General features: G+C 47.2%; 1 protein-coding gene across 1 annotated transcript; it reads left to right on the top strand.

Moving 5' to 3' along the window:
- Positions 1-1,416: 1,416 nt before the first annotated feature.
- On the top strand, positions 1,417-26,160 carry lipia (lipase, member Ia). The gene is made up of 11 exons (XM_066646513.1): positions 1,417-1,655; positions 10,185-10,251; positions 12,963-13,333; positions 16,897-17,005; positions 17,723-17,824; positions 18,108-18,197; positions 19,759-19,926; positions 20,251-20,340; positions 20,566-20,674; positions 21,160-21,336; positions 25,617-26,160. Exons 1-11 carry the CDS (start codon positions 1,653-1,655, stop codon positions 25,699-25,701), a joined length of 1,371 nt encoding a protein of 456 aa, XP_066502610.1. The 5' UTR covers positions 1,417-1,652; the 3' UTR covers positions 25,702-26,160.
- Positions 26,161-26,274: the final 114 nt, after the last annotated feature.

Genomic DNA, 26,274 nt, shown 5'->3' with positions numbered 1-26,274 from the left:
AACACACCCTGGAGGGAGCGCCAGTCCTTAAAAGGGTGACACACACACTCACCTACAGACACTTTCGGAGCATGGGAGAAAACCGGAGCACCTGGAGGAAACCCACACAGACACAAGGAGAACACACCACACTTCTCACAGACAGTCAACCGGAGGAAACCCACGCAGACACAGAGAGAACACACCACACTCCTCACAGACAGTCACCCGGAGGAAACCCACGCAGACACAGAGAGAACACACCACACTCCTCACAGACAGTCACCCGGAGGAAACCCACACAGACACAAGGAGAACACACCACACTTCTCACAGACAGTCAACCGGAGGAAACCCACGCAGACACAGAGAGAACACACCACACTCTTCACAGACAGTCACCCGGAGGAAACCCACACAGACACAGGGAGAACACACCACACTCCTCACAGACAGTCACCCGGAGGAAACCCACGCAGACACAGGGAGAACACACCACACTTCTCACAGACAGTCAACCGGAGGAAACCCACGCAGACACAGAGAGAACACACCACACTCCTCACAGATAGTCAACCGGAGGAAGCCCACGCAGAAACAGAGAGAACACACCACACGCCTCACAGACAGTCACCCGGAGGAAACCCACGCAGACACAGAGAGAACACACCACACTCCTCACAGACAGTCACCCGGAGGAAACTCACGCAGACACAGAGAGAACACACCACACTCCTCACAGACAGTCACCTGGAGTGGGACTAGAACCCATAACCTCCAGGACCCTGGAGCTGTGACAGAGACACTACCTGCTGCTACACTGTGAGGCCCCAATCAAGAATGAATGAATGAATGATCAAATGAATGAATGCATGAAAAGAGATCAGCAGAGAGGGAGATAAAACCGAAAAAGGCTGGTGAGAGAACGATAATCGATTACAGAAAATTAATGAGGATAAATAATGAGAGAGAGAGAGAGAGAGAGAGAGAGAGAGAGAGAGAGAGAGAGAGAGGTGGGTTCTTAAAGCAGATTTTTTTATGTGTACTACTCAATTTAGGCCACAGGGCGGCAGCACGAACCACTATAATGCAGAACGCAGAGAGAGAGAGAGAGAGAGAGAGAGAGAGAGAGAGAGAGAGAGAGAGAGAGAGAGAGAGATGTTGAATCTGCTGCGAAATGCTGTGATTATATGTAGTGGTCACACGGGGGCAGCATTAACCCACATCATTATCACTCCATATAGCGCCAAGGAGACGGTGGGGGTCTCTGGTGGTTAACTTTGTTAATGATTTCATCCCTAACTATTTTACTTCCATTCATTCATCCTCATGTTAATGAGTCTGTTTCACACACTCACCCAGTCACTCACACACACTCACCCAGTCACTCACACCTGTGTTTATGTCTCACAAGTTAGATTATGGGAACTATACTTGAAAGCTTAGTGGGATACCTCTCTGTTTCCTCCCGGGTGTGTGTGTGTGTGTTTTCTTCTTGTCTTTTATTTCCTCAGGTCAGGTGTTCAGTTACAGAAAGAATGTGCCACCTCTCAGAGAGGAGGAGCTCCCTCAAACACACACAAACACACAGTCTCATTTCCTGAAGTGTTCACTGTCAGTAGCTCACACAGACTCCTCTGTCTCAGAGCGAGGGATCTGCACTTGTCTTCAGAATGGTAAGATCTAAGAAATGCTTGAGTATGTCTCTGCTTCTCTTTCTTTCTTTATCTCTCTCTCTCTCTCTCTCTCTCTCTCTCTCTCTCTCTCTCTCAGGTTTGCTTTAGGACTTGGACTTTTACCCTGAGGTGTGTGGGTGTGTATGTGTTACCTGTGTGAAACTCTGGCGATTTACACACACACACACACACACACACACACACACACACACACACTATAAAATTGGCTTATTCCAGACTTTGGGCTTAAGTTATCTGGTTAAGTTTGCTTAAGGCTGATTTATAAGGGTTTTGAGTTGGACCTGTGTGTGTGTGTGTGTCTGTCTGTGTGTGTGTGTGTGTGTCTGTCTGTGTGTGTGTGTGTGTGTGTGTGTGTGTGTGTGTGTCTTTCTGTGTCTGTCTGTGTGTGTGTGTGTGTCTGTGTCTGTCTGTCTGTGTGTGTGTGTGTGTGTGTGTGTCTGTGTCTGTCTGTGTCTGTCTGTGTGTGTGTGTGTGTGTGTGTGTGTGTGTGTGTGGATTTGCATAAACTGCCACTGGATTTGTTTTGATTTGGTTTGGCTCTTAATCCCAGATTCATTTGGATATTTCTTTAAATTTGTGTTTATTTTATCTGCTTTTTCACAAATTATGATTATCTGGGATTTTAATTCACCAGCTCAGTTAAAGGCACTGTACACGATTCTGGAGAACTTTGGGTTTCACAACAACACAAACTCCCCCCTCCAGTTTGGGTCCATTCAGAAGCTCTGTATCTTTTAAGGTGGAGCGGTGTGTGTGAGTAAGAAGCTCTGTATCTTTTAAGGTGGAGCGGTGTGTGTGAGTAAGAAGCGACTGTATCTTTTAAGGTGGAGCGGTGCGTGTGAGTAAGAAGCGACTGTATCTTTTAACGTGGAGCAGTGTGTGTGAGTAAGAAGCGACTGTATCTTTTAAGGTGGAGCGGTGCGTGTGAGTAAGAAGCGACTGTATCTTTTAATGTGGAGCGGTGTGTGTGAGTAAGAAGCGACTGTATCTTTTAACGTGGAGCAGTGTGTGTGAGTAAGAAGCGACTGTATCTTTTAACGTGGAGCAGTGTGTGTGAGTAAGAAGCGACTGTATCTTTTAAGGTGGAGCGGTGCGTGTGAGTAAGAAGCGACTGTATCTTTTAATGTGGAGCGGTGTGTGTGAGTAAGAAGCGACTGTATCTTTTAAGGTGGAGCAGTGTGTGTGAGTAAGAAGCGACTGTATCTTTTAAGGTGGAGCGGTGTGTGTGAGTAAGAAGCGACTGTATCTTTTAAGGTGGAGCGGTGCGTGTGAGTAAGAAGCGACTGTATCTTTTAAGGTGGAGCGGTGTGTGTGAGTAAGTAGTGACTGTATCTTGTTGGTGTCTGAAGTGTAAATTATCTGTAAGTGTTTATTCACTGTTTGAATTCCCACAGAAACTCATGTGTAACTCGAGCTGTTTAGTTTTGTAGCACTTTCACTCTGTGTTTACTTTCATGCAGTTAGCGCTCTCCTGAATTTAGAGTCAGTTCCACCTTAAGTAATGTAACTGTAACAGCAAAAATAAGTCAGTGTGACCCCCTATGGAGCAGGAATAGAGCAACATCCTCATCTCGGTTGGTGCTTTTCAGCATTCTGAGATTAAAGAGGGAACTCTTGGGCAGATTAAGATTTTCTGGACTTTCTCAGTTAGCCAGATAACTTAATCCCAGACTCATGCTTGTCCAATCAGACGAGGAGCTGAGGGACAGTGGAGATCTGCTGTACACTCTTAAAAATAATTGTTCTACAAGGGTTCTTTAGTAAAGGAATGTTTCTATATAGAGCCCTGAACACTTGAAGAACCTTGTGTCTGATTAAAGGGTTCTGCATCGTGAAGGGGTTCTTCAGACGCATGGAGACTGTGCTGTAGATGGTTCTATAAGGCACAATTTCCTTTAATATAAAACCCTTATAGAACCATCATTTTCCACTCTGCACTGTGTGTGTGTGTGTGTGTGTGTGTGTGTGTGTGTGTGTTTGGGGAATGCGGGGGCAGCTTCCTGCCACAGGTCTTTTCTTTTTCTTACTTTCTCTTTCTCTCTTCGTTTGTCTCTCTTCTTTCTCCACCTTCTTTCTCTTCTTTATTTCTCTTGTCTGTCACTCTTGCTTTTCTTTGTCTCTAACCCTTTTCTCCATTACCTTTTTCTCTTTCTCTTTTATTTCTGTCTCAGTTTGTTTTATTTCCTTTTCTCATCCTTTCCTATTTCTTGTTTCTCTTTTCATTCTCATTCTTTTTCTCTTATTTTCTCTCTTTTCCTTCTGTAGCTCTTAATTCTCTCTCCTTTCACTCTCTCTGTGCGCATGGTCGAGTGTTAGCAGTTGAGTGAATGGAGCATGGTGAGCATGAGTGCGAGCAGTTGGCATTTTGCATTTGGCAGTGTGTGTGTGTGAAGTGTGTTTGTTGGTGTGTGTGAGATGTTTGGTGGTGTGTGTGTGGGGCTGGGGCCCGTGGGGGAGTCTGCCCCCCCCGTCTCCCCGATCAAGAAGATCCCTTTACCCTGTAAGTCGCCTCTGATTAAACACTTGGTGTCCTTTAGGAGTGTGGTTTACATGGTGCTGAATGGAGGAGCTGAAATGTTAAACTTGGTGTTGCAGTTTAGAGTTGATTGTTTGTGTACTCAGTGTTTGTGTCTACTGACAGTAATTTGAGGTGTGTTGGGTGTGGACAGGTCGGACATCATGTTCGTGCCTGCCCTGACCGAGTTAATACGGGCACTGAGGGGACGGGGAGTGCTGAGCGGTCGGGGCCTGTAGCGGCAGTGCCTGCTGCAGTCGTTCCCCCTGCGACTACTGGTCGGCCGGCTGCACGGACCCCGAACAACACAATGTCACCATCAGCGGGGCCCTCTGCCGAGGCCGCGTCGGTGGGGCCCTCTTTGGCGGGACCCTCTGTTGGGGTGTCTGCCGGGGCTGTGGTGGATCTTTCTTCCGCAGGGCCCTCTTTTGGGCCCTCTGTTGGCTGTTGGGGTGGCTGCCGGCACCGCGTTGTCTGCGGTGGAGGCTTCTTCAACCGGGCTTTCTGTTAGGGTGTCTGCTGGGGATGTGGTGGAGCCCTCTTCAGCCAGGCTCTCTGTTGGGGTGGCTGCCGGGGCCATGGTGGAGCCCTCTTCAGCAGGGCCCTATGTTAGGATGGCTGCTGGGGCCGTGGTGAAGCCTTCTTTGGCCGGGCCCTCTGTTGGTGTGGCTGCTGGGGCCGTGGTGGATCTTTCTTCAGCAGGGCCCTCTTTTGGGGTGTCTGCCTGGGCTGTGGTGGAGCTCTCTTCAGAGGGGCCCTCTGTTGGGGTGTCTGCCGGGGCTGTGGTGGATCTTTATTCAGCAGGGCCTTCTTTTGGGGTGTCTGCCGGGGCTGTGGTGGAGCCCTCTTCAGCAGGGCCCTCTTTTGGGGTAGAAGCCCTCCAGGGAATGGAGAATGGCCGCATTCCTGACATTGATGGCCTACCAGTGGAGTCTTATTATACTTTCTGGTCAGTCCTGGGTCAGGATGTGCTGGAGGTCCTTCAGTGCAGTGTACAGGATGGTAAGCTTCCACTCAGTTGCAGGAGGGCCTTGCTGACCCTGTTTTTAATGAACTCGAAGTTACTGGACACTGTAGGTTTACCTTCATTTTATTGTGGGCTTTTTAAAAGAGGAGTCTTTTTAATGTTGAAGGACCAGAGACTACAACGCTGCACTGGCTGCTGGAGGAGCTTCTGCTTCACGGCACTTGGCTGGACGTATCAGGCGTGTCGACTCCTGCACTGAACAGAGTCCTGGTTTCTTCAGGGGTCACTACACTGCGTCCCCTGGTGGACATTGCGGGACCTGACCTTGTCTGTGCAGAGAGCCTGTCTGCTGATGTGGAGGGAGGCGCTGTCTCTCGGCGATGATGTGGAGGGAGGCGCTGTCTCTCGGCGATGATGTGGAGGGAGGCGCTGTCTCTCGGCGATGATGTGGAGGGAGGCGCTGTCTCTCGGCGATGATGTGGAGGGAGGCGCTGTCTCTCGGCGATGATGTGGAGGGAGGCGCTGTCTCTCGGCGATGATGTGGAGGGAGGCGCTGTCTCTCGGCGATGATGTGGAGGGAGGCGCTGTCTCTCGGCGATGATGTGGAGGGAGGCGCTGTCTCTCGGCGATGATGTGGAGGGAGGTTCTGTCTCTCAGTGATGATGTGAAGCCAGAGTGGAGAGCGTTGTACAAACCACTGTTTCTTCTTCCTCCCTCTCTCTCTCTCTCTCTCTCTCTGTCAATTCAATTCATTTCAGATGTGCTTTATTGGCATGACAATTATTGACACTTGTTTTGCCAAAGCTATGTTCAATGTCAGTGGAACACAAAAGAACATTTAAAGTAAATACACTGTAAATGTAACAGGTACGAACCAGATACTAATAACAACAGACACATTAATACACACAGTAATAACAGTACTGAATAAACAGGTGTGTGGGGTCAGGGCGGGGGTCACTCACTGTCCCTCAGACCATGGCAGGCATGGACGTACTGCGCTGCCAGGGTGCAGCACTCTTTATTCTCCGAGTCGGGGAGGTGTGTAAAGGCTGGGATTCTGAGGGAGATTTTGGTGAAGAACTCTGCTCTGATCTGGTGGTATTTAGTGCACTCAGTGAGGAAGTGCAGCTCTGTCTTGGATCGGTTCAGAGGGCAGTGCTGACACACTCTCCGCTCTCTGGGCAGCCAGGTCTTCTTGTGTCTGCCCGTCTCTATGGCCAGGCCGTGGGCACTGAGTCTGTATGTGGTCAGGGTGGATCTCAGTTTGGGGTCAGTCAGCGTGGTCAGGTGATCTGCCACTTTGTACTGACGGGTCAGGGCCGAATAGCACTGCCGTTTACTCTGGGATCTGCACTGAGTCTCCCAGTAGAGAATGTAGTTCTGCTGAAGCTGCTTTTTACTGCTTTTTACTGGCCCTAAGCATGTGGGGTGTTAGTGTGTGTTAGGGGGTGTTAGTGTTACTGTCTCTCTCTCTCTGGGCTGACTCTGTTTGATAATGAGTGTGTCACTTGGCAGAAAGCACTTTGCTTAATCAAACACAGCTGCTCGGTCACTCGGCCCAAGGGTGTGCTGTGGAGCTGTGTTCCTGTGTTCTTTAGAGAGATGGAGCTTCAGCCAGTTGTTCAACCCCAGCCCCTGACCCTCTGAAGATTCTGAGGCTGAACACCATCAGATCCTCACAGCAATGTTCCAGAATCTAAACCCTTCTCAGGAGAGTAGGGACTCCTTTTTACGGCGGTTCAGTACTGAACCAGGAGACGTCAACCAATAGCATCACTGAGAAAAATGCCCCTAACACCACCCCCAAACTGACAAGCCCCTCCCCCTTCAGAAGTCGAGTGCGGAGAGAGCGGCATTTGAGAATGAAACAAGAGGAAACGCGAGATGTTGCGCCGCTGAAACACCCGTCCCTCAATCTGCGTCTTTCCCGCTTAAAGTGAGGCTGTCTATATGGTAAACACATGGGTCCCTAGGTGATGCTATGGTGAAGGAGTTGACTGCTAAGCTGTTGGTAGTGGGATGTTAAGAGAGCACTCTCCCACAGCAGTTTACATTGGACTCTATGGAGCTCTGTAGGCTGTGGATGAAAAACGATACATTTAGAATTCCACCTTTAAAAACAATTCCACCTTAAGAAACCCAGAATGGTATTGAGATGTCCACGTTTAAAAATCACCACTGTAAATAAAGGTAAAAATGTTGAAAACAGCCAGTATGTTTTGAACAAGGTATTTTTTTAAAAAAATCCACCTTAAGAAACCCTGGATAATCAAGACGTTCACCTTAAAAATGACCTTAAAAGTCTTAGAGACTGCCTATGTATTTCTGTGTCCTTCACACCTCTCCCTCTCCATCTCTCCCTCTGCCCCCTTCCCCTCCCCCTCACCACTCTCCCTCTCACACACACACACACTCACAGAACACAACTGACAGACTCACGATTCAATGAACTTTGACCAGGGGGGGGACCCTCCAAAAAATCACCCGTAGATCGAAAACTTTTCCAGGTCCAAAAATGAATTAAACATACCATAGCGACAATGAAAGTCTGGCGCTCGAGATGGTGTAAAATTTTTGCACTTTGAGCAAGAATTGATGGTGTAATTGTGAGTTAAATACAGACAACATTTTGAAAATCTGCGTGCCGACCCGCTCTTAAAATACATTGAGCTCTATCGGAGCTGAAACCCTCACAAGTGTCGAACAAAAATTCATAACTCAAAAACAATATTCTCAAACAGTCTGAAAGGGGAAATTTCTCTACCACTTGAAATTTAAATGAAGTCTGTAGGTGAAAGTATAAGGAAGTTATCATTGATAAAAATTTATTTCAATGCATTCCTATGGGAGCATACCCACCCTCCGAACAAATGCTTATAGCTCGGAAAGATTTTCCCAAATCACTTAACTGTATATACCGTTGCGGCAAGGAGACTCTGGGGATCGATCTGGTATAAAAAATCTGCAAATTGAGTGTGAATTGAGCATGTTATGAAGAGTTAAATACAGGAGAAAAATTTAGAAACTGCACTCTTAGCCGCTCTAAAAATACATTGAACTCTATGGGAGCTGAAACCCTCCCTAGTGCCGAAAAAAAATTCATAACTCACAAACCGTATTTTCAATGATGTTCAAATTTACAGGTGCTAGAAAGGACAAGTTCCCCTGCCATTTTAAATGAAGTTTCTAGGTGAAACTATAAGGAAGTTATGGTGAATTGTTCAGCTGAAAAGTGACAAAACGGTTTTCGGGCAGAGAAGCTAGAGTGTGGTGACATCACCCACTCTAACTGCCACCCATTGAAATGAATGGAGAGATTTTGAAGGAGGGATAGAAAGGGAAGGATGAGAGCAAGAAGTCCAAAAACGGATGTGACGGGTCCTGGTGCGCCCGGGTCCGACCATCTGAAATCTCGTGTCCGTAGCTTGAAAATTGACTGAGTTGGAGCACTTTGAAAATTAATTCCATAGAAATGACTGAGGAAAAGTGGAGTGAAAAACGAGTGTAGCGGGCAAACGAGTGCAGGTATCGGAAAGCTGTATACAAGCCCACATTGTCTCTATAAGACGCACAATTTCCAGGTGGAACGGAGTTGATAGCTTGAAAACTGCAGGACGAGTTAAGTGGACAAGGAAACGCGGAATAATAAGAATACTGAAAAATAGAAGAACAATATATTGCGCCGCTGCTTAAAGCAGCAGGCACAACATAATAAAGACAGTGAGAGAGAGAGAGAGAGAGAGAGAGAGAGAGAGAGAGCTCGTCAACACGCTTGGCGGAGAGCAGTAAACTCCTAATCCTGTGTGTAAGGGGACAGAGGGGACAGTGAAGACGTGCTGGACACCGACTGAGGGGTGGCTGTGGCAGCTTCTCCTTAAGAAATGGTCAGCAGTAAAATATTTACAGTTTAATTAAACTAAAAGAGCACCTGTAAAGTGGAGAGAGAGAGAGAGAGAGAGAGAGAGAGAGAGAGAGAGAGAGAGTGTGTGTGTGTGGGAGGGAAGACAGGAAATGTGGTGTGTGTGGTTAGGCCGGGGAAACCAGTCCTCCCATGACTTTACCTCAAACAGAAACTGAGCTCTTTCTAAACAGAAACTGAACTGAGATCACTCTCTGAACTTTATCTTCTGCTCCTCTCTTGATTTGGTTGATCTTCTTTTATTTGATGCTTTATCTTTTGTTTCACTAGGTTTTGTTTGTAAAGAGCTTCTGATTTAGTTGTTGTTTAGAAATAAACATTAATTATGTACTTCACTGTGCCCCTCCCCTCACTGTGTTCACCGCTTGAACAGGCCCTGTTTGCTGTGTAATGTTGTGTATTGGTCTTTGATGTTGTTTTGGTTGTGTTTCATTTGTTTACATGTGACATTCACAACACAGAACAATGACTATGGCCCAGAATGACCTTTACATTCATTCATTCATTATCTGTAACCACTTCATCCTGATCAGGGTTGTGGTACATGCAGAGACTGCCCAGAAAACAGGAACACACCCCAAAGAGGGCATTACACACTCACCCAGTCACTTTCACACAATCACCCAGTCACTCTCACACACTCACCCAGTCACTTTCACACAATCACCCAGTCTCTCACACCCTCACCCAATCACTCACACCCTCACCCAGTCACGCTTACACACTCACCCAGTCACCCACACACTCACCCAGTCACTCTCACACATTCAGCCAGTCCCTCACATACTAACCCAGTCCCTCACACACTCAGCCAGTCACTCTCACACACTCACCCAGTCACTCTCATCCTAACACAGTCACTCTCACCCTTACCCAGTCAATCTCACCCTCACCCAGTCACTCACACCCTCACCCAGTCACTCTCACCCAGTCACTCTCACACACTCACCCAGTCACTCTCACACACTCACCCAGTCACTCTCACACCCTCACCCAGTCACTCTCACACACTCACCCAGTCACTCTCACACACACACCCAGTCACCCTCACACTCACCCAGTCTCTCATCCACACACTCTTCTTTTCTTTCTGTGTCTCTGCAGACTCGCTGGGTGCCCCTGCGCTGGTGTGTGTTAGCCATGATGCTGTTCCTGTTCACATTACACAGAGGTAAGGCCTTATAGAGCTATGTGTTCTTTAAATAAATATATGTGGGAGCTGATAAAGCACAGTGGAGCAGCAGGTAATGCCTCTGTCACAGCTGTGGAGGTTGTGGGTTCGAGTCCCGCTCCGAGTGACTGTCTGTGAGGAGTGTGGTGTGTTCTCTCTGTGTCTGCGTGGGTTTCCTCCGGGTGACTGTCTGTGAAGAGTGTGGTGTGTTTTCCCTGTGTCTGCGTGGGTTTCCTCCGGGTGACTGTCTGTGACGAGTGTGGTGTGTTCTCTCTGTGTCTGCATGGGTTTCCTCCGGTTGACTGTCTGTGAGAAGTGTGGTGTGTTCTCCTTGTGTCTGTGTGGGTTTCCCCAAGGTGCTCTGGTTTCCTCCCATGCTCCGAAAGTGTCTGTAGGTGAGTGTGTGTGTGTCACCCTTTTAAGGACTGGCGCTCCCTCCAGGGTGTGTTCCTGCCTTGCGCTCAGTGATTCTGGGTAGACTCCGGACCCACCTCTGCCCTGAGCTGGACAAGGGCTAGAGAAAATGAATGAATGAATGATAAATACCTGATTCAGCTCCTGTCTGAGAGATGGGGGCAGTTCAGAGCCAGGTCTGTAACGTTAGGAGTAAATTAACATTAGTGTTTTTTACCAAAGACTGGCTGCCTTCCTCTGTGTACATTTCCAGTCTCATGATGATAATAATAACAATACATTTTACACAGAGAGCACTTTTCAGAAACACTCAGAGTCACTTTACATCAATAAAAAAACAGAGGAACAAAGTCCACTGGAACATTAAAAGGCAATAAGCTGCAGTTCAGATAAGGAATTAAACTCAAATAAAACAGACTCATGAACCACAGCAGAACTGAAAAGACAGTGTTTGGAAATAAACCCGTGAACTCAGCTCATATATTAAAAGCAGATCTGAAAAGATGAGTTTTGAGAAGTGATTTAAACTCAGACAGTTGGCACAGACTCTGTGTCTCTGGGGAGAGAGAGAGAGAGAGAAAGGGAGAGGAGGTCTTTGTGAGTGAAGAGAAGAATTTTTAATAGAATCTGGTGTGACATAGTCATGGGTTGCAGTGCGGTGTGTGTGTGTTGGGGGGGTGGTATATTGGGGAGCGATTGACGGATAAATTAATAATTTAAAGTTTAATAAAGCAGTTTATATCGGTCTACACCTTCTGCAGTGCACAGTGTCAGTCATAAAATCTGTTTGTGTAAACACTTGGTGTGGAATGTGTGTCTAATTACTATCTGGGTGCAGTATTATTAGTTTATTATCTGTGATGTGCACTATGTAGGGAGTATGGAGTTATTTGGGACATGGCCTGAGCTCCTCTACTGACTGACACAGATGAACAGAGCTCTGTTTACAAACGTGATGTGGATAAATGAGTCAGGGATCCACACTTATATTTCTGTCATTTTAACGTCTACATGAGACTAAAAGTGTCAATAGAAACAATAAAACTATTTAAATATCACAGTTTTATTTGAGTAATGAGGTGGCTACTGTGTACTGTGACGAAAGCTGAGGAGACAGTATAGAGATATTAATGAGAAAGTGTAGATATATTAAAGAGAAACTACAGAAATATTAAGGAGACACTACAGAGATATTAATGAGAAAGTGTAGATATATTAAGGAGACACTACAGAGATTTTAATGAGAAACTAGGTTTATTAAGAAGACAGAGCAGAGAAAGAAATGAGAAACTACACAGATATTAAGGACACAGAGGACTGTAGTGAAAGTGTGAGACAGGGAGAGATGGGAGACTTACTTATAAGAGAAACTTACTGTAAACCTTAGGACAAAAGTGTGATGTCACAACCACAGAACCAGAAATTGTGATTTTCTGGAAGCACACACCCGCTGGAGAAACACTGGAAAAGCGTTTCTCATCATTTACTTAGGATGAGAAATGAGTGGGTGATTCATCTGCACTGGAAACACTTTGTGTCCAACATTACCTCATTTACACACCACCTTACACAGCAATGACTGCATTTACACCCATCAGCCAAAATATTACAACCACCTCCTTGTTTCTGCACTCATTGTCCACTATTGTCTCTCTGTAGCTCTACACTTACACACTGTAGTAAATATGTTGCTCTTCATACCCTACTGTCCCCCACTTTTCCCCTGTTCCTCAGCGCTCAGGAAAGAAAGAATCCAGTGAGAGCTGGACGCTGCAACAAGGAAGGAACAAACTCTACTGATCTGTCTGAACTGATGACGGAGCTGTGTTCAGTCCCAAACAACAACAACACGCCAATACACCATGAGTAAACAACACTTAACGTTACCGCCACCGTTGTTGTGGTTTGCCCTTAGAGATGGGGTTAGAGACGACACCAGATACATTCCAGGGAGGAGATGTGGGAAACCAACCAGGGACTAATCAGAGAGTAGAGTCCAGTAGAGATCAGTAGAGTCCAGTAGTTGGTACCATGCAGCAGAAAAGAACATTTAATTTGTGCTGTGCCAGTGGATCAGACATATACACCATAGGTAGCTGCTTTGTGGTGGTCCCTTTGGGGTTCTGAACCTGTTATACACCCACACACACACACCCACACATTTATATGGGTGTTTCCAATAAAGTGGCCAGTGAGTGAAAGCTCTCAGTAAATATTATACTTATTTAAGTAAAATTCTCTCTCTCTCTCTCTCTCTCTCTCTCTCTCTCTCTCTCTCTCTCTCTCTCTCTCTGTAGTTCAGGCCTGTGAGAAGATCACAGATCTGAATGTGAAACACTCTCTGGCTGGTCCAGCTCTGAAAGTGCGCCTCCTGCTGTTCACTCGCGCTAGCAGCAGTTGTGGAGAGCTCCTGGACCTGGAGAATCCCTTTGATAATGTCCGTCTCAACGCCTCCCGTCCCACCACCTTCCTCATCCATGGATACCGGCCCACCGGCTCGCCCCCCAAGTGGATGGAGGACCTAACTGAGGCCATGCTCAAGAGGGATGACCTCAACATCATCGTTGTGGACTGGAACCGAGGAGCCACCAACATCAACTACTGGAAGGTGGTGGATAACACGAGGCCAACAGCCACAGTCATCACAAACTTCATCACTAAACTACAGGTAGAACATTCACCCTCTCACTCACACACTCACCCTCTCACGCCCAAGCTCAGCCAGACACTCACGCACTCACCCTCTCACACACAAGCTCAGCCTTTCACTCACACACTCACCCTCTCACACACAAGCTCAGCCAGTCACTCACACACTCACCCTCTCACACACAAGCTCAACCAGTCACTCACACACTCACCCTCTCACACACAAGCTCAACCAGTCACTCACACACTCACCCTCTCACACACAAGCTCAGCCAGTCACTCACACACTCACCCTCTCACACACAAGCTCAGCCTGTCACTCAAACACTCACCCTCTCACACACAAGCTCAACCTGTCACTCACCCTCTCACACACAAGCTCAACCTGTCACTCACACACTCACCCTGTCACACACAAGCTCAGCCTGTCACTCACACACTCACCCTCTCACACACAAGCTCACTCAGACACTCACAGACTCACCCTCTCACTCACACACTCACCCTCTCACACACGAGCTCAGCCAGTCATTCACACACTCACCCTCTCACACACAAGCTCAGTCAAACACTCACAGACTCACCCTCTCACTCACACACTCACCCTCTCACACACAAGTTCAGCCAGACACTCACAAACTCACCCACTCACTCACACACCCACCCTGTCAAACACAAGCTCAGCCAGACACTCAAACACTCACACTCTCATGCACAAGCTCAGCCAGTCACTCAAACACTCACCCTCTCACACATAAGCTCAGCCAGACACTCACACACTCACCCTCTCACACACAAACTCAGCCTTTCACTCTCACACTCACCCTCTCACACACAAGCTCAGCCAGTCACTCACACACTCACCCTCTCACACACAAGCTCAACCAGTCACTCACACATTCACCCTCTCACACACAAGCTCAGCCAGTCACTCACACATTCACCCTCTCACACACAAGCTCAGCCAGTCACTCACACATTCACCCTCTCACACACAAGCTCAGCCAGTCACTCACACATTCACCCTCTCACACACAAGCTCAGCCAGCCACTCACACACTCACCCTCTCACACACAAGCTCAGCCAGCCACTCACACACTCACCCTCTCACACACAAGCTCAGCCAGCCACTCACACACTCACCCTCTCACACACAAGCTCAGCCAGCCACTCACACACTCACCCTCTCACACACAATCTCAGCCAGTCACGCACACACTCACCCTCTCACACACAAGCTCAGCCTGTCACTCACACACCCACCCTCTCACACACAAGCTCAACCTGTCACTCACACACTCAACCTCTCACACACAAGCTCAGCCAGTCACTCACACACCCACACTATCACACACAAGCTCAGCCTGTCACTCACACACTCACCCTCTCACACACAAGCTCAGCCTGTCACTCACACACTCACCCTGTCACACACAAGCTCAGTCAGACACTCACAGACTCAGCTTGTCACTCACACACTCACCCTGTCACTAACACACTCACCCTGTCACACATAAGCTCAGCCAGACGCTCACAAACTCACCCTCTCATGCCCAAGCTCAGCCAGATACTCACAAACTCACCCACTCACCCTCTCACACACAAGCTCAGCCAGACACTCACAAACTCACCCACTCACTCACACACCCACCCTGTCACACACAAGCTCAGTCAGACACTCTCAGACTCACCCACTCACTCACACACCCACCCTGTCACACACAAACTCACCCACTCACCCTCTCACACACAAGCTCAGCCAGACACTCACAAACTCACCCACTCACTCACACACCCACCCTGTCACACACAAACTCAGCCTTTCACTCACACACTCACCCTCTCACACACAAGCTCAGCCAGTCACTCACACACTCACCCTCTCACACACAAGCTCAGCCAGATGCTCACAAACTCACCCTCTCATGCCCAAGCTCAGTCAGATACTCACAAACTCACTCACTCACACTCACCCTCTCACACACAAGCTCAGCCAGACACTCACAAACTCACCCACTCACTCACCCTCTCACACCCAAGCTCAGCCATCACTCACACACTCAATCTCTCACACCCTGTCACACACAAGCTCAGCCAGACGCTCACACACTCACCCTCTCACACACAAGCTCAGCCAGACACTCACACACTCACCCTCTCACACCCAAGCTCAGCCATCACTCACACACTCACCCATTCACTCACACACTCAATCTCTCACACACAAGTTCAGCCAGTCACTCACACACCCACCCTGTCACACACAAGCTCAGCCAGTCACTCACACACTCACCCTCTCATGCACAAACTCAGCCAGTCACTCACACACATACCCTCTCACTCACACACTCAGCCAGAGAGAGGAGCCTCTCCAGACGGCGAGTGTCTCTGAGTGTGGGAATCGCCGCACTGTAGAAACCGAAACACACAGGAGTCGCCAGACATTGGGCGGCGAAGGCACATACCTCAGCTGAAGTTCCCCTCGTGGTTTTGTGGTTTTCTCCGGTTCTCTCTGGAGAGAAGATGGAAAATACCCTCATATTTTTAGACTTCACACACTGCAGATTATTCTTAGATCCTTAAACAGAACTCAGAACCAGAACTCAGCCACCATTTCAGGGTCTCAGGGTCCTGGGGAACTCCTCTCCTTGGGTGACTGTCTGTGAGGAGTGTGGTGTGTTCTCTCTGTGTCTGTGTGGGTTTCCTCCGGGTGACTGTCTGTGAGGAGTGTGGTGTGTTCTCCCTGTGTCTGTGGGGGATTCCTCCAGGTGCTCTGAAGGTGTGTGTGTGTGTGTGTGTGTGTGTGTGAGAGAGAGAGAGAGAGAGAGAGAGAGAGAGAGGCTGCTTTTAAAAGAAAGAGTGAAAAAGACCTTGTATTCCACTCTCCACTTACCACTGCTGTGTCTGATCCACTCGCACCAGCACAACACACATTAACACACGAGTGGAACTGTGTTCTCTGGAGTGATGGGGTTCCTCTGGTGTGTGGAACAGTGGAACTGTGTTCTCTGGAGTGATGGGGTTCCTCTGGTGTGTGGAACAGTGGAACTGTGTTCTCTGGAGTGACGGGGGTTCCTCTGGTGTGTGGAACAGTGGAACTGTGTTCTCTGGAGTGATGGAGTTCCTCTGGTGTGTGGAACAGTGGAACTGTGTTCTCTGGAGTGATGGAGTTCCTCTGGTGTGTGGAACAGTGGAACTGTGTTCTCTGGAGTGATGGAGTTCCTCTGGTGTGTGGAACAGTGGAACTGTGTTCTCTAGAGTGATGGAGTGTGTTATAATGCCAGAATAAATTACTTAACGTAAGTACCTTCATTATTGTTCTCAAGGCGTCCATCAAGTCCTCACAGCAATGTGGTGGTATCTATTGTATAGATGTAATAGAAGAATAGAGACCGTTAATGTTAATCAGGAAAACCCTCCTGATTAATGCCTTACATTACACAAGAGATTCTGCACAAGAAGAATTCCAGTAAAGTACATGCACTAACTGAAATGTGTGTGTTTGTGTGTGTGTGTGTGTTTGTGTGTGTGTGTGTGTGTGTGTGTGTGTGTGTGTGTGTGTGTGTGTGTGTATGTTTCAGGACCAAGGTGCGACCCTCAGCTCCATCCATATGATCGGTGTTAGTCTGGGGGCTCATATCTCAGGATTCACAGGAGCCAACTTTCAAGGACAGATCGGCCGAATCACAGGTAAAACACACACCAGAACTTTAATGTGACTTAAAGGTCACAGGCTGAGGTTAAAGTGTTTATCTGGAGCCCACCAACCCACACACTGTGAAACAAGACCCCAGTCAGTTTACTGTGCGCTGCCTGAGTCTGAAAACACAGGATAAAACGAGTCCTACTGATTCTGCTCCGCTTCTGACGTCAAGTGCAGAGACTTTAGAATGGCCCCGCCCCCTCAGCTGTAGTTCAGCTGTGGCTCTGCATACTTTGTTACCCCCTTTCCCCCTGTTCCTCAGCCCTCAGGACCCCCACAGAGCAGGTGTGATGTGGTGGTGGATCATTCTCAGCGCTGCAGTGACACTGACGTGGTGGTGGTGTGTTAGTGTGTGTTGTGCTGGTGTAGAGTGGATCAGACACAGCAGTGCTGCTGGAGTTTTTAAACCCCTCAGTGTCTGGACTGAGAACAGTCCACCGACCAAAAACATCCAGTTGCAGAAATTGCCTCAGGCGCCACCTGGTGGACAACCTCACTCAAAAACAGACTTGTTTAGTTGCAGCTCTAATAATAATAATAATAATAATAATAATAATAATAATAATAATACATTTAGAATGATTACAGAGTAGAATACAAAAAGCAACATAAAAAAAGCTTTAAATGAGATTGACAGCATTTTTATAAGGGTTTGTAACAGAGTTTATCTCTTTATTTTGATATTTGTTTGTTATTGTCCTCAGCTCTGGACCCAGCTGGTCCTATGTTTAGGGGGAAATCTCCAGAAGACCGTCTGGATCCATTAGATGCTCAGTTTGTGGACGCCCTGCACACAGACATGGACGGTGAGTTATTCACAGGGAAATTACTTTATCATTCATTCATTATCTGTAACCCTTATCTAGTTCAGGGCAGTAGTGTGTCCTACCCGGAATCACTGGGCGTAAGGTGGGAACACACCCTGGAGGGGGCGCCAGTCCTTTACAGGGCGACACACACTCACACATTCACTCACACACTCACACCTACGGACACTTTTGAGTCTCCAATCCACCTACCGACGTGTGTTTTTGGAGCGTGGGAGGAGTTGTTCTCTAACTTGGTCTGTCTCTCTGTTTGTTTTTTCAGCGTTTGGTTACCGGGACACCCTCGGACACATTGATTTCTACGCCAACGGAGGAGCGGATCAGCCGGGGTGTCCCAAGAGCATCTTCTCAGGTCTGTTACTAATCGATATTGATCAATAATCAATACATCGTTATCGGTTCCTCTTGATCCTTCTCTGCGCCATGGCTCGACTCAGTGAATCGTATCCTGCTCTTTCCATTGGTCTGAAAACGATCTTCATCCTAGCGCTCGGGCCCAGATCGGGTCGATCCTCCCGGTCCCCGTGAACGTGATAGATCACTGTCTATTTACTAATCTTCAGTTTCTAACTTAACCCCATATTGTCTCCGACTCAGAAACTAGTTTTTAAATGTGTTCAGGACGAGTTCTGTTGGGTGTCACCTGCTCTGACTGAGGGTAGTTTCCTTTAGAGCTGTAATGTGAATTATGGTGAGGGTGTTATTGTCATAAGCGACTGAAACCTAATCACATCCCTCTGAGCGATCCGTGAGCTGAATCAGTGATGTATTCAAATCTGAATATGTCCCCACCTCAAAAGTGCCATTCAAATATAATTCAAATACTCAACATTCAGATTCATACTGACCACTACCTGTCTGCTGCATGGCTGACTTTCATTTACACTTTTACTCATGTCCATTACTAAAATAAAAATAAAAGCTCTGACTGAGAGCATTAGCTGCTCTAGTGTCTGGAAAGACACTGGTGCATTATGGGAAATGTAGTGTCTGTAGTGAATGTGTGGCTGTCTGTAGTTCTGCAGCACTCCAGGACTTTTTATTGCCGTGATTTTAGCATTTTTTACTGAGATACGTTCCAATAAATTGGGTCTAATGTTGCTTCCTGGTGCCAGAGCCCCCACCCTCCAGTCAGAGTCAGAGCCCCCGCCCCACAGTCAGAGCCCCCACCCTCCAGTCAGAGCCCCCGCCCTCCAGTCAGAGCCCCCGCCCTCCAGTCAGAGTCAGAGCCCCCGCCCCACAGTCAGAGCCCCCGCCCTCCAGTCAGAGTCAGAGCCCCCACCCTCCAGTCAGAGCCCCCGCCCTCCAGTCAGAGTCGGAGCCCCCGCCCTCCAGTCAGAGTCAGAGCCCCCGCCCCACAGTCAGAGCCCCCGCCCTCCAGTCAGAGTCAGAGCCCCCACCCCCCAGTCAGAGTCAGAGCCCCCACCCCCCAGTCAGAGTCAGAGCCCCCACCCTCCAGTCAGAGTCGGAGCCCCCGCCCTCCAGTCAGAGTCAGAGCCCCCGCCCCACAGTCAGAGCCCCCGCCCTCCAGTCAGAGTCAGAGCCCCCGCCCCACAGTCAGAGCCCCCGCCCTCCAGTCAGAGTCAGAGCCCCCACCCTCGAGTCAGAGCCCCCACCCCCCAGTCAGAGTCAGAGCCCCCACCCCCCAGTCAGAGTCAGAGCCCCCACCCTCCAGTCAGAGTTAGAGCCCCCACCCTCCAGTCAGAGTCAGAGCCCCCACCCTCCAGTCAGAGTCAGAGCCCCCACCCTCCAGTCAGAGTCAGAGCCCCCGCCCTCCAGTCAGTGCCCTTGCCCCAAGTCTGAGCCCACACCCTATATTCAATGGGTACTGCACATCAGCTCAACTCTTATTTAATAAACAACTTTTGCTAAAGAGATGAAAAAGTACTGAGATATTGTCTCTCTCTCCCCAGGTTCTCAGTATTTTAAATGTGACCACCAGAGGTCAGTGTACTTGTATCTCAGCTCTCTGAACAAATCGTGTCCGATCACCACTTATCCGTGCTCCAGTTATTCCGACTATTTGGACGGAAGGTGTGTGGACTGTTCCCGGTTCGGAGAGGCCGGGTGTCCGGTCTTAGGTGAGTCTCAGCTGTTTCCTGTAGTTCTACTGTGTACAGGTTTATAGCATCCTTCAGTGTAAGACCAGGGTTGAGCTTTAGTAGATACTCCAAGGTGTGAACATGTCCACCTTAAAATTCTAGTGTTCCAAACACAGACTCAGACAAACAGGGTTTCTGACCTCACACACCTCAGAACCAATCCCCATTCATTTACTTTTTAATTGATTCATTTATTTGATTTACTTGATTTGTTAATTTAGTTCTTTATTTTGATTAATTTCATTCATTATTTCTCATATTTAAATTGTATTGATTTGATTGATAATCTTTCAATGTTCACAGGTCACGATGTGATTCGTTGGAAGGAGACTCTTTTGAACCTGAATCAGACCACGACCTACTTCACAACGGGGAAAGCCTCTCCATTCTGCAGTGAGTCACACACTCTCTCTCTCTCTCTCTCTCACACACACACACACACACCTGAACCAGCAGCATTCAGACTGTAAGGATTTGATGGGACTCAGCCTTCACAGGAGCATTACTGGGGTCAGGAGCTGGTGTTGATGATTAATCCTGGCACTAGAGCTTTCAAATTTCTTTTCAAATTTAAAATTTCTCTAAAGTTTGATAATATAATAATCTGTGTTTGTGCAGAGTTTGGTTACAGTGTGGATATTGTAACCTGGAACACAGACGAAATGTGGGGCTACATCACTATCACCTTACGGGACCAAGACCAGGAAACAACGGCTAAAATAAACCAGTGAGTCTCTCTTAAACTCACAGTAAAGGTGCTTAAAGCAGACACCACAGCAACCACACGGGATACCATAGCAACCACCGGGATACCATAGCAACCATGCGGGATACCATAGCATCCACCCGGGATACCATAGCAACCACCCGGGATACCATAGCAACCACCCGGGATACCATAGCATCGACCCGGGATATCATAGCATCCACCCGGGATACCATAGCATCCACCCGGGATACCATAGCAGCCAACACAGATACCATAGCAACGGTGTAACAACACACTCGCAACCACCTGGGATACAACTGCCATTGTCTAGCAGCCAGACAGCTATTAAACCAGTTAGCAACATACATGCAACCACCTGGGATTACATAGCAATAGCCTAGCAGTCACATAAATGCCATAGCAACTGCCTAGCAATGCATAGCAGTCTCCTGTTCTCTTTGGGAAATGCTTTTCTCCAGTTTTCCTCTTTCTCTCTGTTGCAGTAAGTCGATTAAGTTCGAGAAGTTCACCGAGCGCCGGCTCCTGGCTCAGTTCGATCGAGATATTTATCCTGAATCCATCACCATCAAATACAGCACAGGGAATGTGTTAAAACCTCGGTACAAGCTCCGCCTCCTCAGGATACGCCTCACACCCCTCCCCATGGAGCGCAAACTCAGGTACGAAGACACTGCCTTTACTGGTTATTAGTGTGCCATCCACAGGAGGAAGTGATGGCTCTTATTTGTGTTTCTGTGTGATTCATGTTCACGGTGTTAGCTCTAGACCAGAGCTAAGAGCAGTGAGAGTTCTCAAAATACCACACTGACAGAAACACTCAACCACATCCTCGTTCAGAGGGAGGAGGACATGAAGAAGTGGTCAGACATAACACACACACACACACACACACACACACACACACACACACAAACAGCAGTTTAAGTCTTTAGTGTCGTCTCTGTGAGTGAGGGACACCACTGTCCAGCTCCTAGAGCAGAGGCTCATTCCCTCTCATTAATATATACATCTAAATTAATACATGCAGAAACATAAATACATGTAAAATTAACACTAGTAAAAATATAGCAATGATATTCCTTGTTTATTAAAAGAAATCAGTGTTAATATTAATTATTATCTGTATAAATCACAAGCACATTTGAAAGACAACAGTAAGACTGTAGAACAGCTAAAAACAACTGATCTGAAGAACCGTGATCGAGAAGAGGAATGAACACAGATCATGTTTTAGCAGTGTTTTGAGCTAATTGCAGTCGTGCCACACTGAACTGACTGAGACCAGAGTCCAGCGAGTCACAATAATCAAGACGAAAGGAAACGAACGCATGACAATTTCCAGATCTTTTGTATAAAGAATAATGCTTAAGTTTGCAGGGTTTCTCAGGTGATAAAAAGTGCTACGTACCACACTTTTTGCTTCTCAAATGTAAGGGCAACATTTACAGAGAACTGCCCCAAAAATAACAGTGTCAGTTATAAAGTGCTTTGACATGCAGCAGTTCATGTCCCTTAAACAGCCGTTATCCCATCGTCTAAGTGGATGATATATTTGGGTATCATCAGCATAGCAGTGGTAAGGGATATTCTGATAGATGGACCCAAGTGGGAGCAGGTATAATGAAAACAGAATGGGGTAATATTTGCTACAGAGAATAGAATAGCTTTATTGTCGCTGGGAAAACATTGCTCAAGTACAGTGTTAAAACAGTGAAATGCAGTTTCTCAGGCAGGAGTTAAAAGACAAAATCAGGGCATGTGCAAAACAACACATGATTATTCAGAAATATATTAACACTAAATAATCTCAAGCCTGTACATATTTTTTAAAGTGCTGTGTGCAGTTGGTTGGGGGGGGGGGTCTGTGATTGTCCGTTAGGAATGGGTGATTGACCATTGATTCCACTGATTATCAGTCGGGATGGATTGGTTAAGGATGATTAAGGTTGGGGCGGCACGGTGGTGCAGCAGGTAGTGTTGCAGTCACACAGCTCCAGGGGCCTGGAGGTTGTGGGTTCGATTCCCGCTCCGGGTGACTGTCTGTGAGGAGTTGGTGTGTTCTCCCCGTGTCCGCGTGGGTTTCCTCCGGGTGCTCCGGTTTCCTCCCACAGTCTAAAAACACACGTTGCAGGTGGATTGGCGACTCGAAAGTGTCCGTAGGTGTGAGTGTGTGTGTGTCTGTGTTGCCCTGTGAAGGACTGGCGCCCCCTCCAGGGTGTATTCCCGCCTTGCGCCCGATGATTCCAGGTAGGCTCTGGACCCCCCGCGACCCTAAATTGGATAAGCGGTTACAGATAATGGATGGATGGATGAATGATTAAGGTTGTTGGGGGGTGGGGTTTGATGGCTTTCACAGCCTGAGGAAAGAAGCCCTGTTTCAGCCAGTTGGTCTTTATCTGTAATTGTCTGGATCACTTTTTAAAGGGGAGGGGGAAAACAGAGTGTGTCCAGGGTGAGAAGTGTCCATTGAAATGCAGAAAGCCTTTTTCTGGAGTTGGCTGTTGTAGATCTTCATCTAGATCTTCACATCTTTACGCAGAAGGTTCTGTTTTCCAAATAAAAAGCGAACCACTTCAATGCAGAACCCTGGATGCCAACACAGTACTTTAAATGGCCCCACAGCACAGTGTCGTCATCAGTATCAAAGGCTGCACTAAGATCTAAAGGAATTCTAAAGGAAGTCCATTTGTTCCAGACCTGGGTTTTTTAGAAGAGGCTCAACAGTTACATGTTTGAAACAAGACGGATCAGTGTCATTGAAGAGGCTGCTTTTTAATATGGAAACAATGCCAGGGACAGGAGACTCCAGCACATCTCTGAGAAATTTTGTGGGGAGTACTTCCAGTGAAAAAGTGGTGGGCCTCAGGTGCAAAATGAAGTCAGTCGGTTTGGTCATGGACACCGCCTCAAACTGAGTAAAAACGGCAGCGTGACTCAACTGTTCAGATCAATCACAACTAGAGAATACTATGAGATTGTCAGAGATCTCTATAGAGGCCTCAGGAAAGGCCACGGCAGCTGGGGGCAATACTGTGTTTAATGTTTTAAACAGAGCTTTGGGACTGTGAGGGTAGTTGGGGACTGTATTGACTGGTATTTGGCCAGACATTCTCCGAGAATCTGGTAAGAGACTTGGAGCTTGTCTTTTTTAACTAAGCACCAGGGTGTCGTTATTAAGCCGGGGCCGAGTTAACTGTGGGCTTTCTGGGTTTAAAGGGAGCAACTGTGTTCATAATTCTGCCACAGGTGCGGTTAGAAAGGTGGATCAAATCATCTGTGGTAGTGTCTTAGGGAAGTGTGGGCTTGTGGTCAGACCTCAAACATCCGTTATATCAGCACTACACACAGACAATGATAATATAACAATAATATAATAACAGACAGAGAGGGGCTCTGTCAATCCGCTGCTGCTTTAAATTCACAGATTTTAACCAAAGCTTAAGTGATTCTTCACTGTTGTGGTGTGGTTGTGGAGCTCTGAGTTCAGACTTTAATCTGAGGTGCGTTATCAGACGAGGGCTGAGTGAAGTGAGAAACAGTAGACCTTTAACCTGTGATTTCCCTCAGATGAAGTGAGAGACAGAGAGAGAGTGAGAGACAGAGAAAGAGTGAGAGACAGAGAGAGACAATGAGAAAAAGAGAGAGAGACAGACAGACAGATAGAGAGAGACAATGACAGAGTGAGAGAGAGAGACAATGAGAGAGAGAGAGAGAGAGAGAGAGAGAGAGAGAGAGAGAGACGATGAGAGAGTGAGAGAGACAGATAGAGAGAAAGAAAGAGAAAGAGAGAGAGAGAGAGAGAGAGAGGGTGAGAGAGAGAGACTGAGAGAGCGGGAGAGAGACAGAGACAGACATAAAGAGTGAGAGAGAGAGACAGATAGAGAGAGAAAGCGAGAGAAAGAAAGACAGGGAGAGAGACAGATAGAGAGAGAGAAATAGAGAGAAAGAAAGACAGGGAGAGTGAGAGAGAGAGACAGATAGAGAGAGAGAAAGTGAGAGAGAGAAAGACAGGGAGAGAGAGTGAGAGAGAGACAGATAGAGAGAGAGAAATAGAGAGAAAGAAAGACAGGGAGAGAGAGAGTGAGAGAGAGAGAGAGACAGATAGAGAGAGAGAAAGAGAGAGAAAGAAAGACAGGGAGAGAGAGACTGAGAGAGAGATGGTGAGAGAGAGGCAGAGAGAGAGAGACAGTGAGAGAGACATGAAGAGGGAGAGAGACAGACAGACACAGAGTGAGAATGACAGAGTGAGAGAGAGAGACAATGAGAGAGAGAGAGAAAGAGAAATAAAGAAAAACAGAGAGAGAGAGAGAGAGACAGTGAGAGAGACATGAAGAGAGAGAGAGGGAGAGAGACAGACAGTGATATGGACGGAAATAAAACACAGATTAACCATAGGATATTTAATTCCGGACAAATTGGGAATTCTCCTTTTTACCGCAGATTTACTGTGAAAGGTGAAACACAGATGCTGCAGCTGTTAAAAATAACAGGAAGTGGTGAACGGGAACAGGAAGTGTAACACAGAAATCTCTTGAATTCTCTCTTGTTTTGTGGTGACTGTTGTGTAATAATAAAAATAATGGAAGTCCGTTTCCACCACAAACAATAAGAACAGGAGTCGGTATCTCATTCTTTTTAATACTGTCTCAAGATATTGACTTAGTATCTTAAATTAATGAGATACTGAGATACCGACTTACATATGAATGAGAAAATAGAATGGTGCCTTCTGTTATTATTGTTTGTGTTGGAACAGGTTTTTATTATTTTTCTCACCACAGAGCGACAGAAGAGTGGAGAGTGTCTGAATGTGGAGTCACAGCTCTGCTCCACACAGACTCACTGCACTGAACTGTGGGCGGGAGGTGTGTCACGTTGTTGTTTCTGTTGTCCACCTCCTCACTGCTGTAATCACACGTGTCTGTGTCTCACGTCTCAGGCCGCTGTGTCGCTATGATCTTCTGCTGCTGGAGAATCAAGAAGTGAACTTCAGACCCATTCCCTGCGACAACTCCAACTTTTAACCCTTTAAACCCCAAAGCGGACCCCGAACCCGGACCCTTGGGCTGTCCTCGTTTCCCTGGCGACCGTCGGTGGTGGTGGTCCGCGGGACGACTTCACAAAGCCTCCTGAGTTCTGGAGGAATGCAGAGAGGTTTACTTTTGTTCCCCTGAGGTTTGGAGACGGATCCAGAGCCCTCTCTGCTTTTTTTCACTCCATCATTTGTTACATACTGTAAATAAATGTTTAGATTTCTATTTTATCTGTATTTTGGGCAGAAGCCTAACTCAGGGAACATGGAGTGTACACTCCATTTTTAGATGTGTTTTTCAGAGACGTTGGTGCAGAGAAATGAAGAGAAACAAATATAAACATTTCCTTTTTTATAACCATTAAATCGCAGATATTTTATTTATTTTATACATTATTCAGTGGTGTACAAATGTAATTCTCACATTCTTAATGCATTTTGTAAAATAAATCTGTTTCATTTCAGTCTCTTCAAGGAGAAGAGAATACATTTTAGAATTTGTAAATAAAATCATCTCAAATCTCACACACTGTTACTCTGTACATTGTGCCTTAACTGTTTAACA

The sequence above is a fragment of the Hoplias malabaricus genome, chromosome 15 (genome assembly GCF_029633855.1).
Source record: "Hoplias malabaricus isolate fHopMal1 chromosome 15, fHopMal1.hap1, whole genome shotgun sequence".
Classification (NCBI taxonomy): domain Eukaryota; kingdom Metazoa; phylum Chordata; class Actinopteri; order Characiformes; family Erythrinidae; genus Hoplias; species Hoplias malabaricus.
This window is presented reverse-complemented; position numbering and strand designations above follow the sequence as displayed.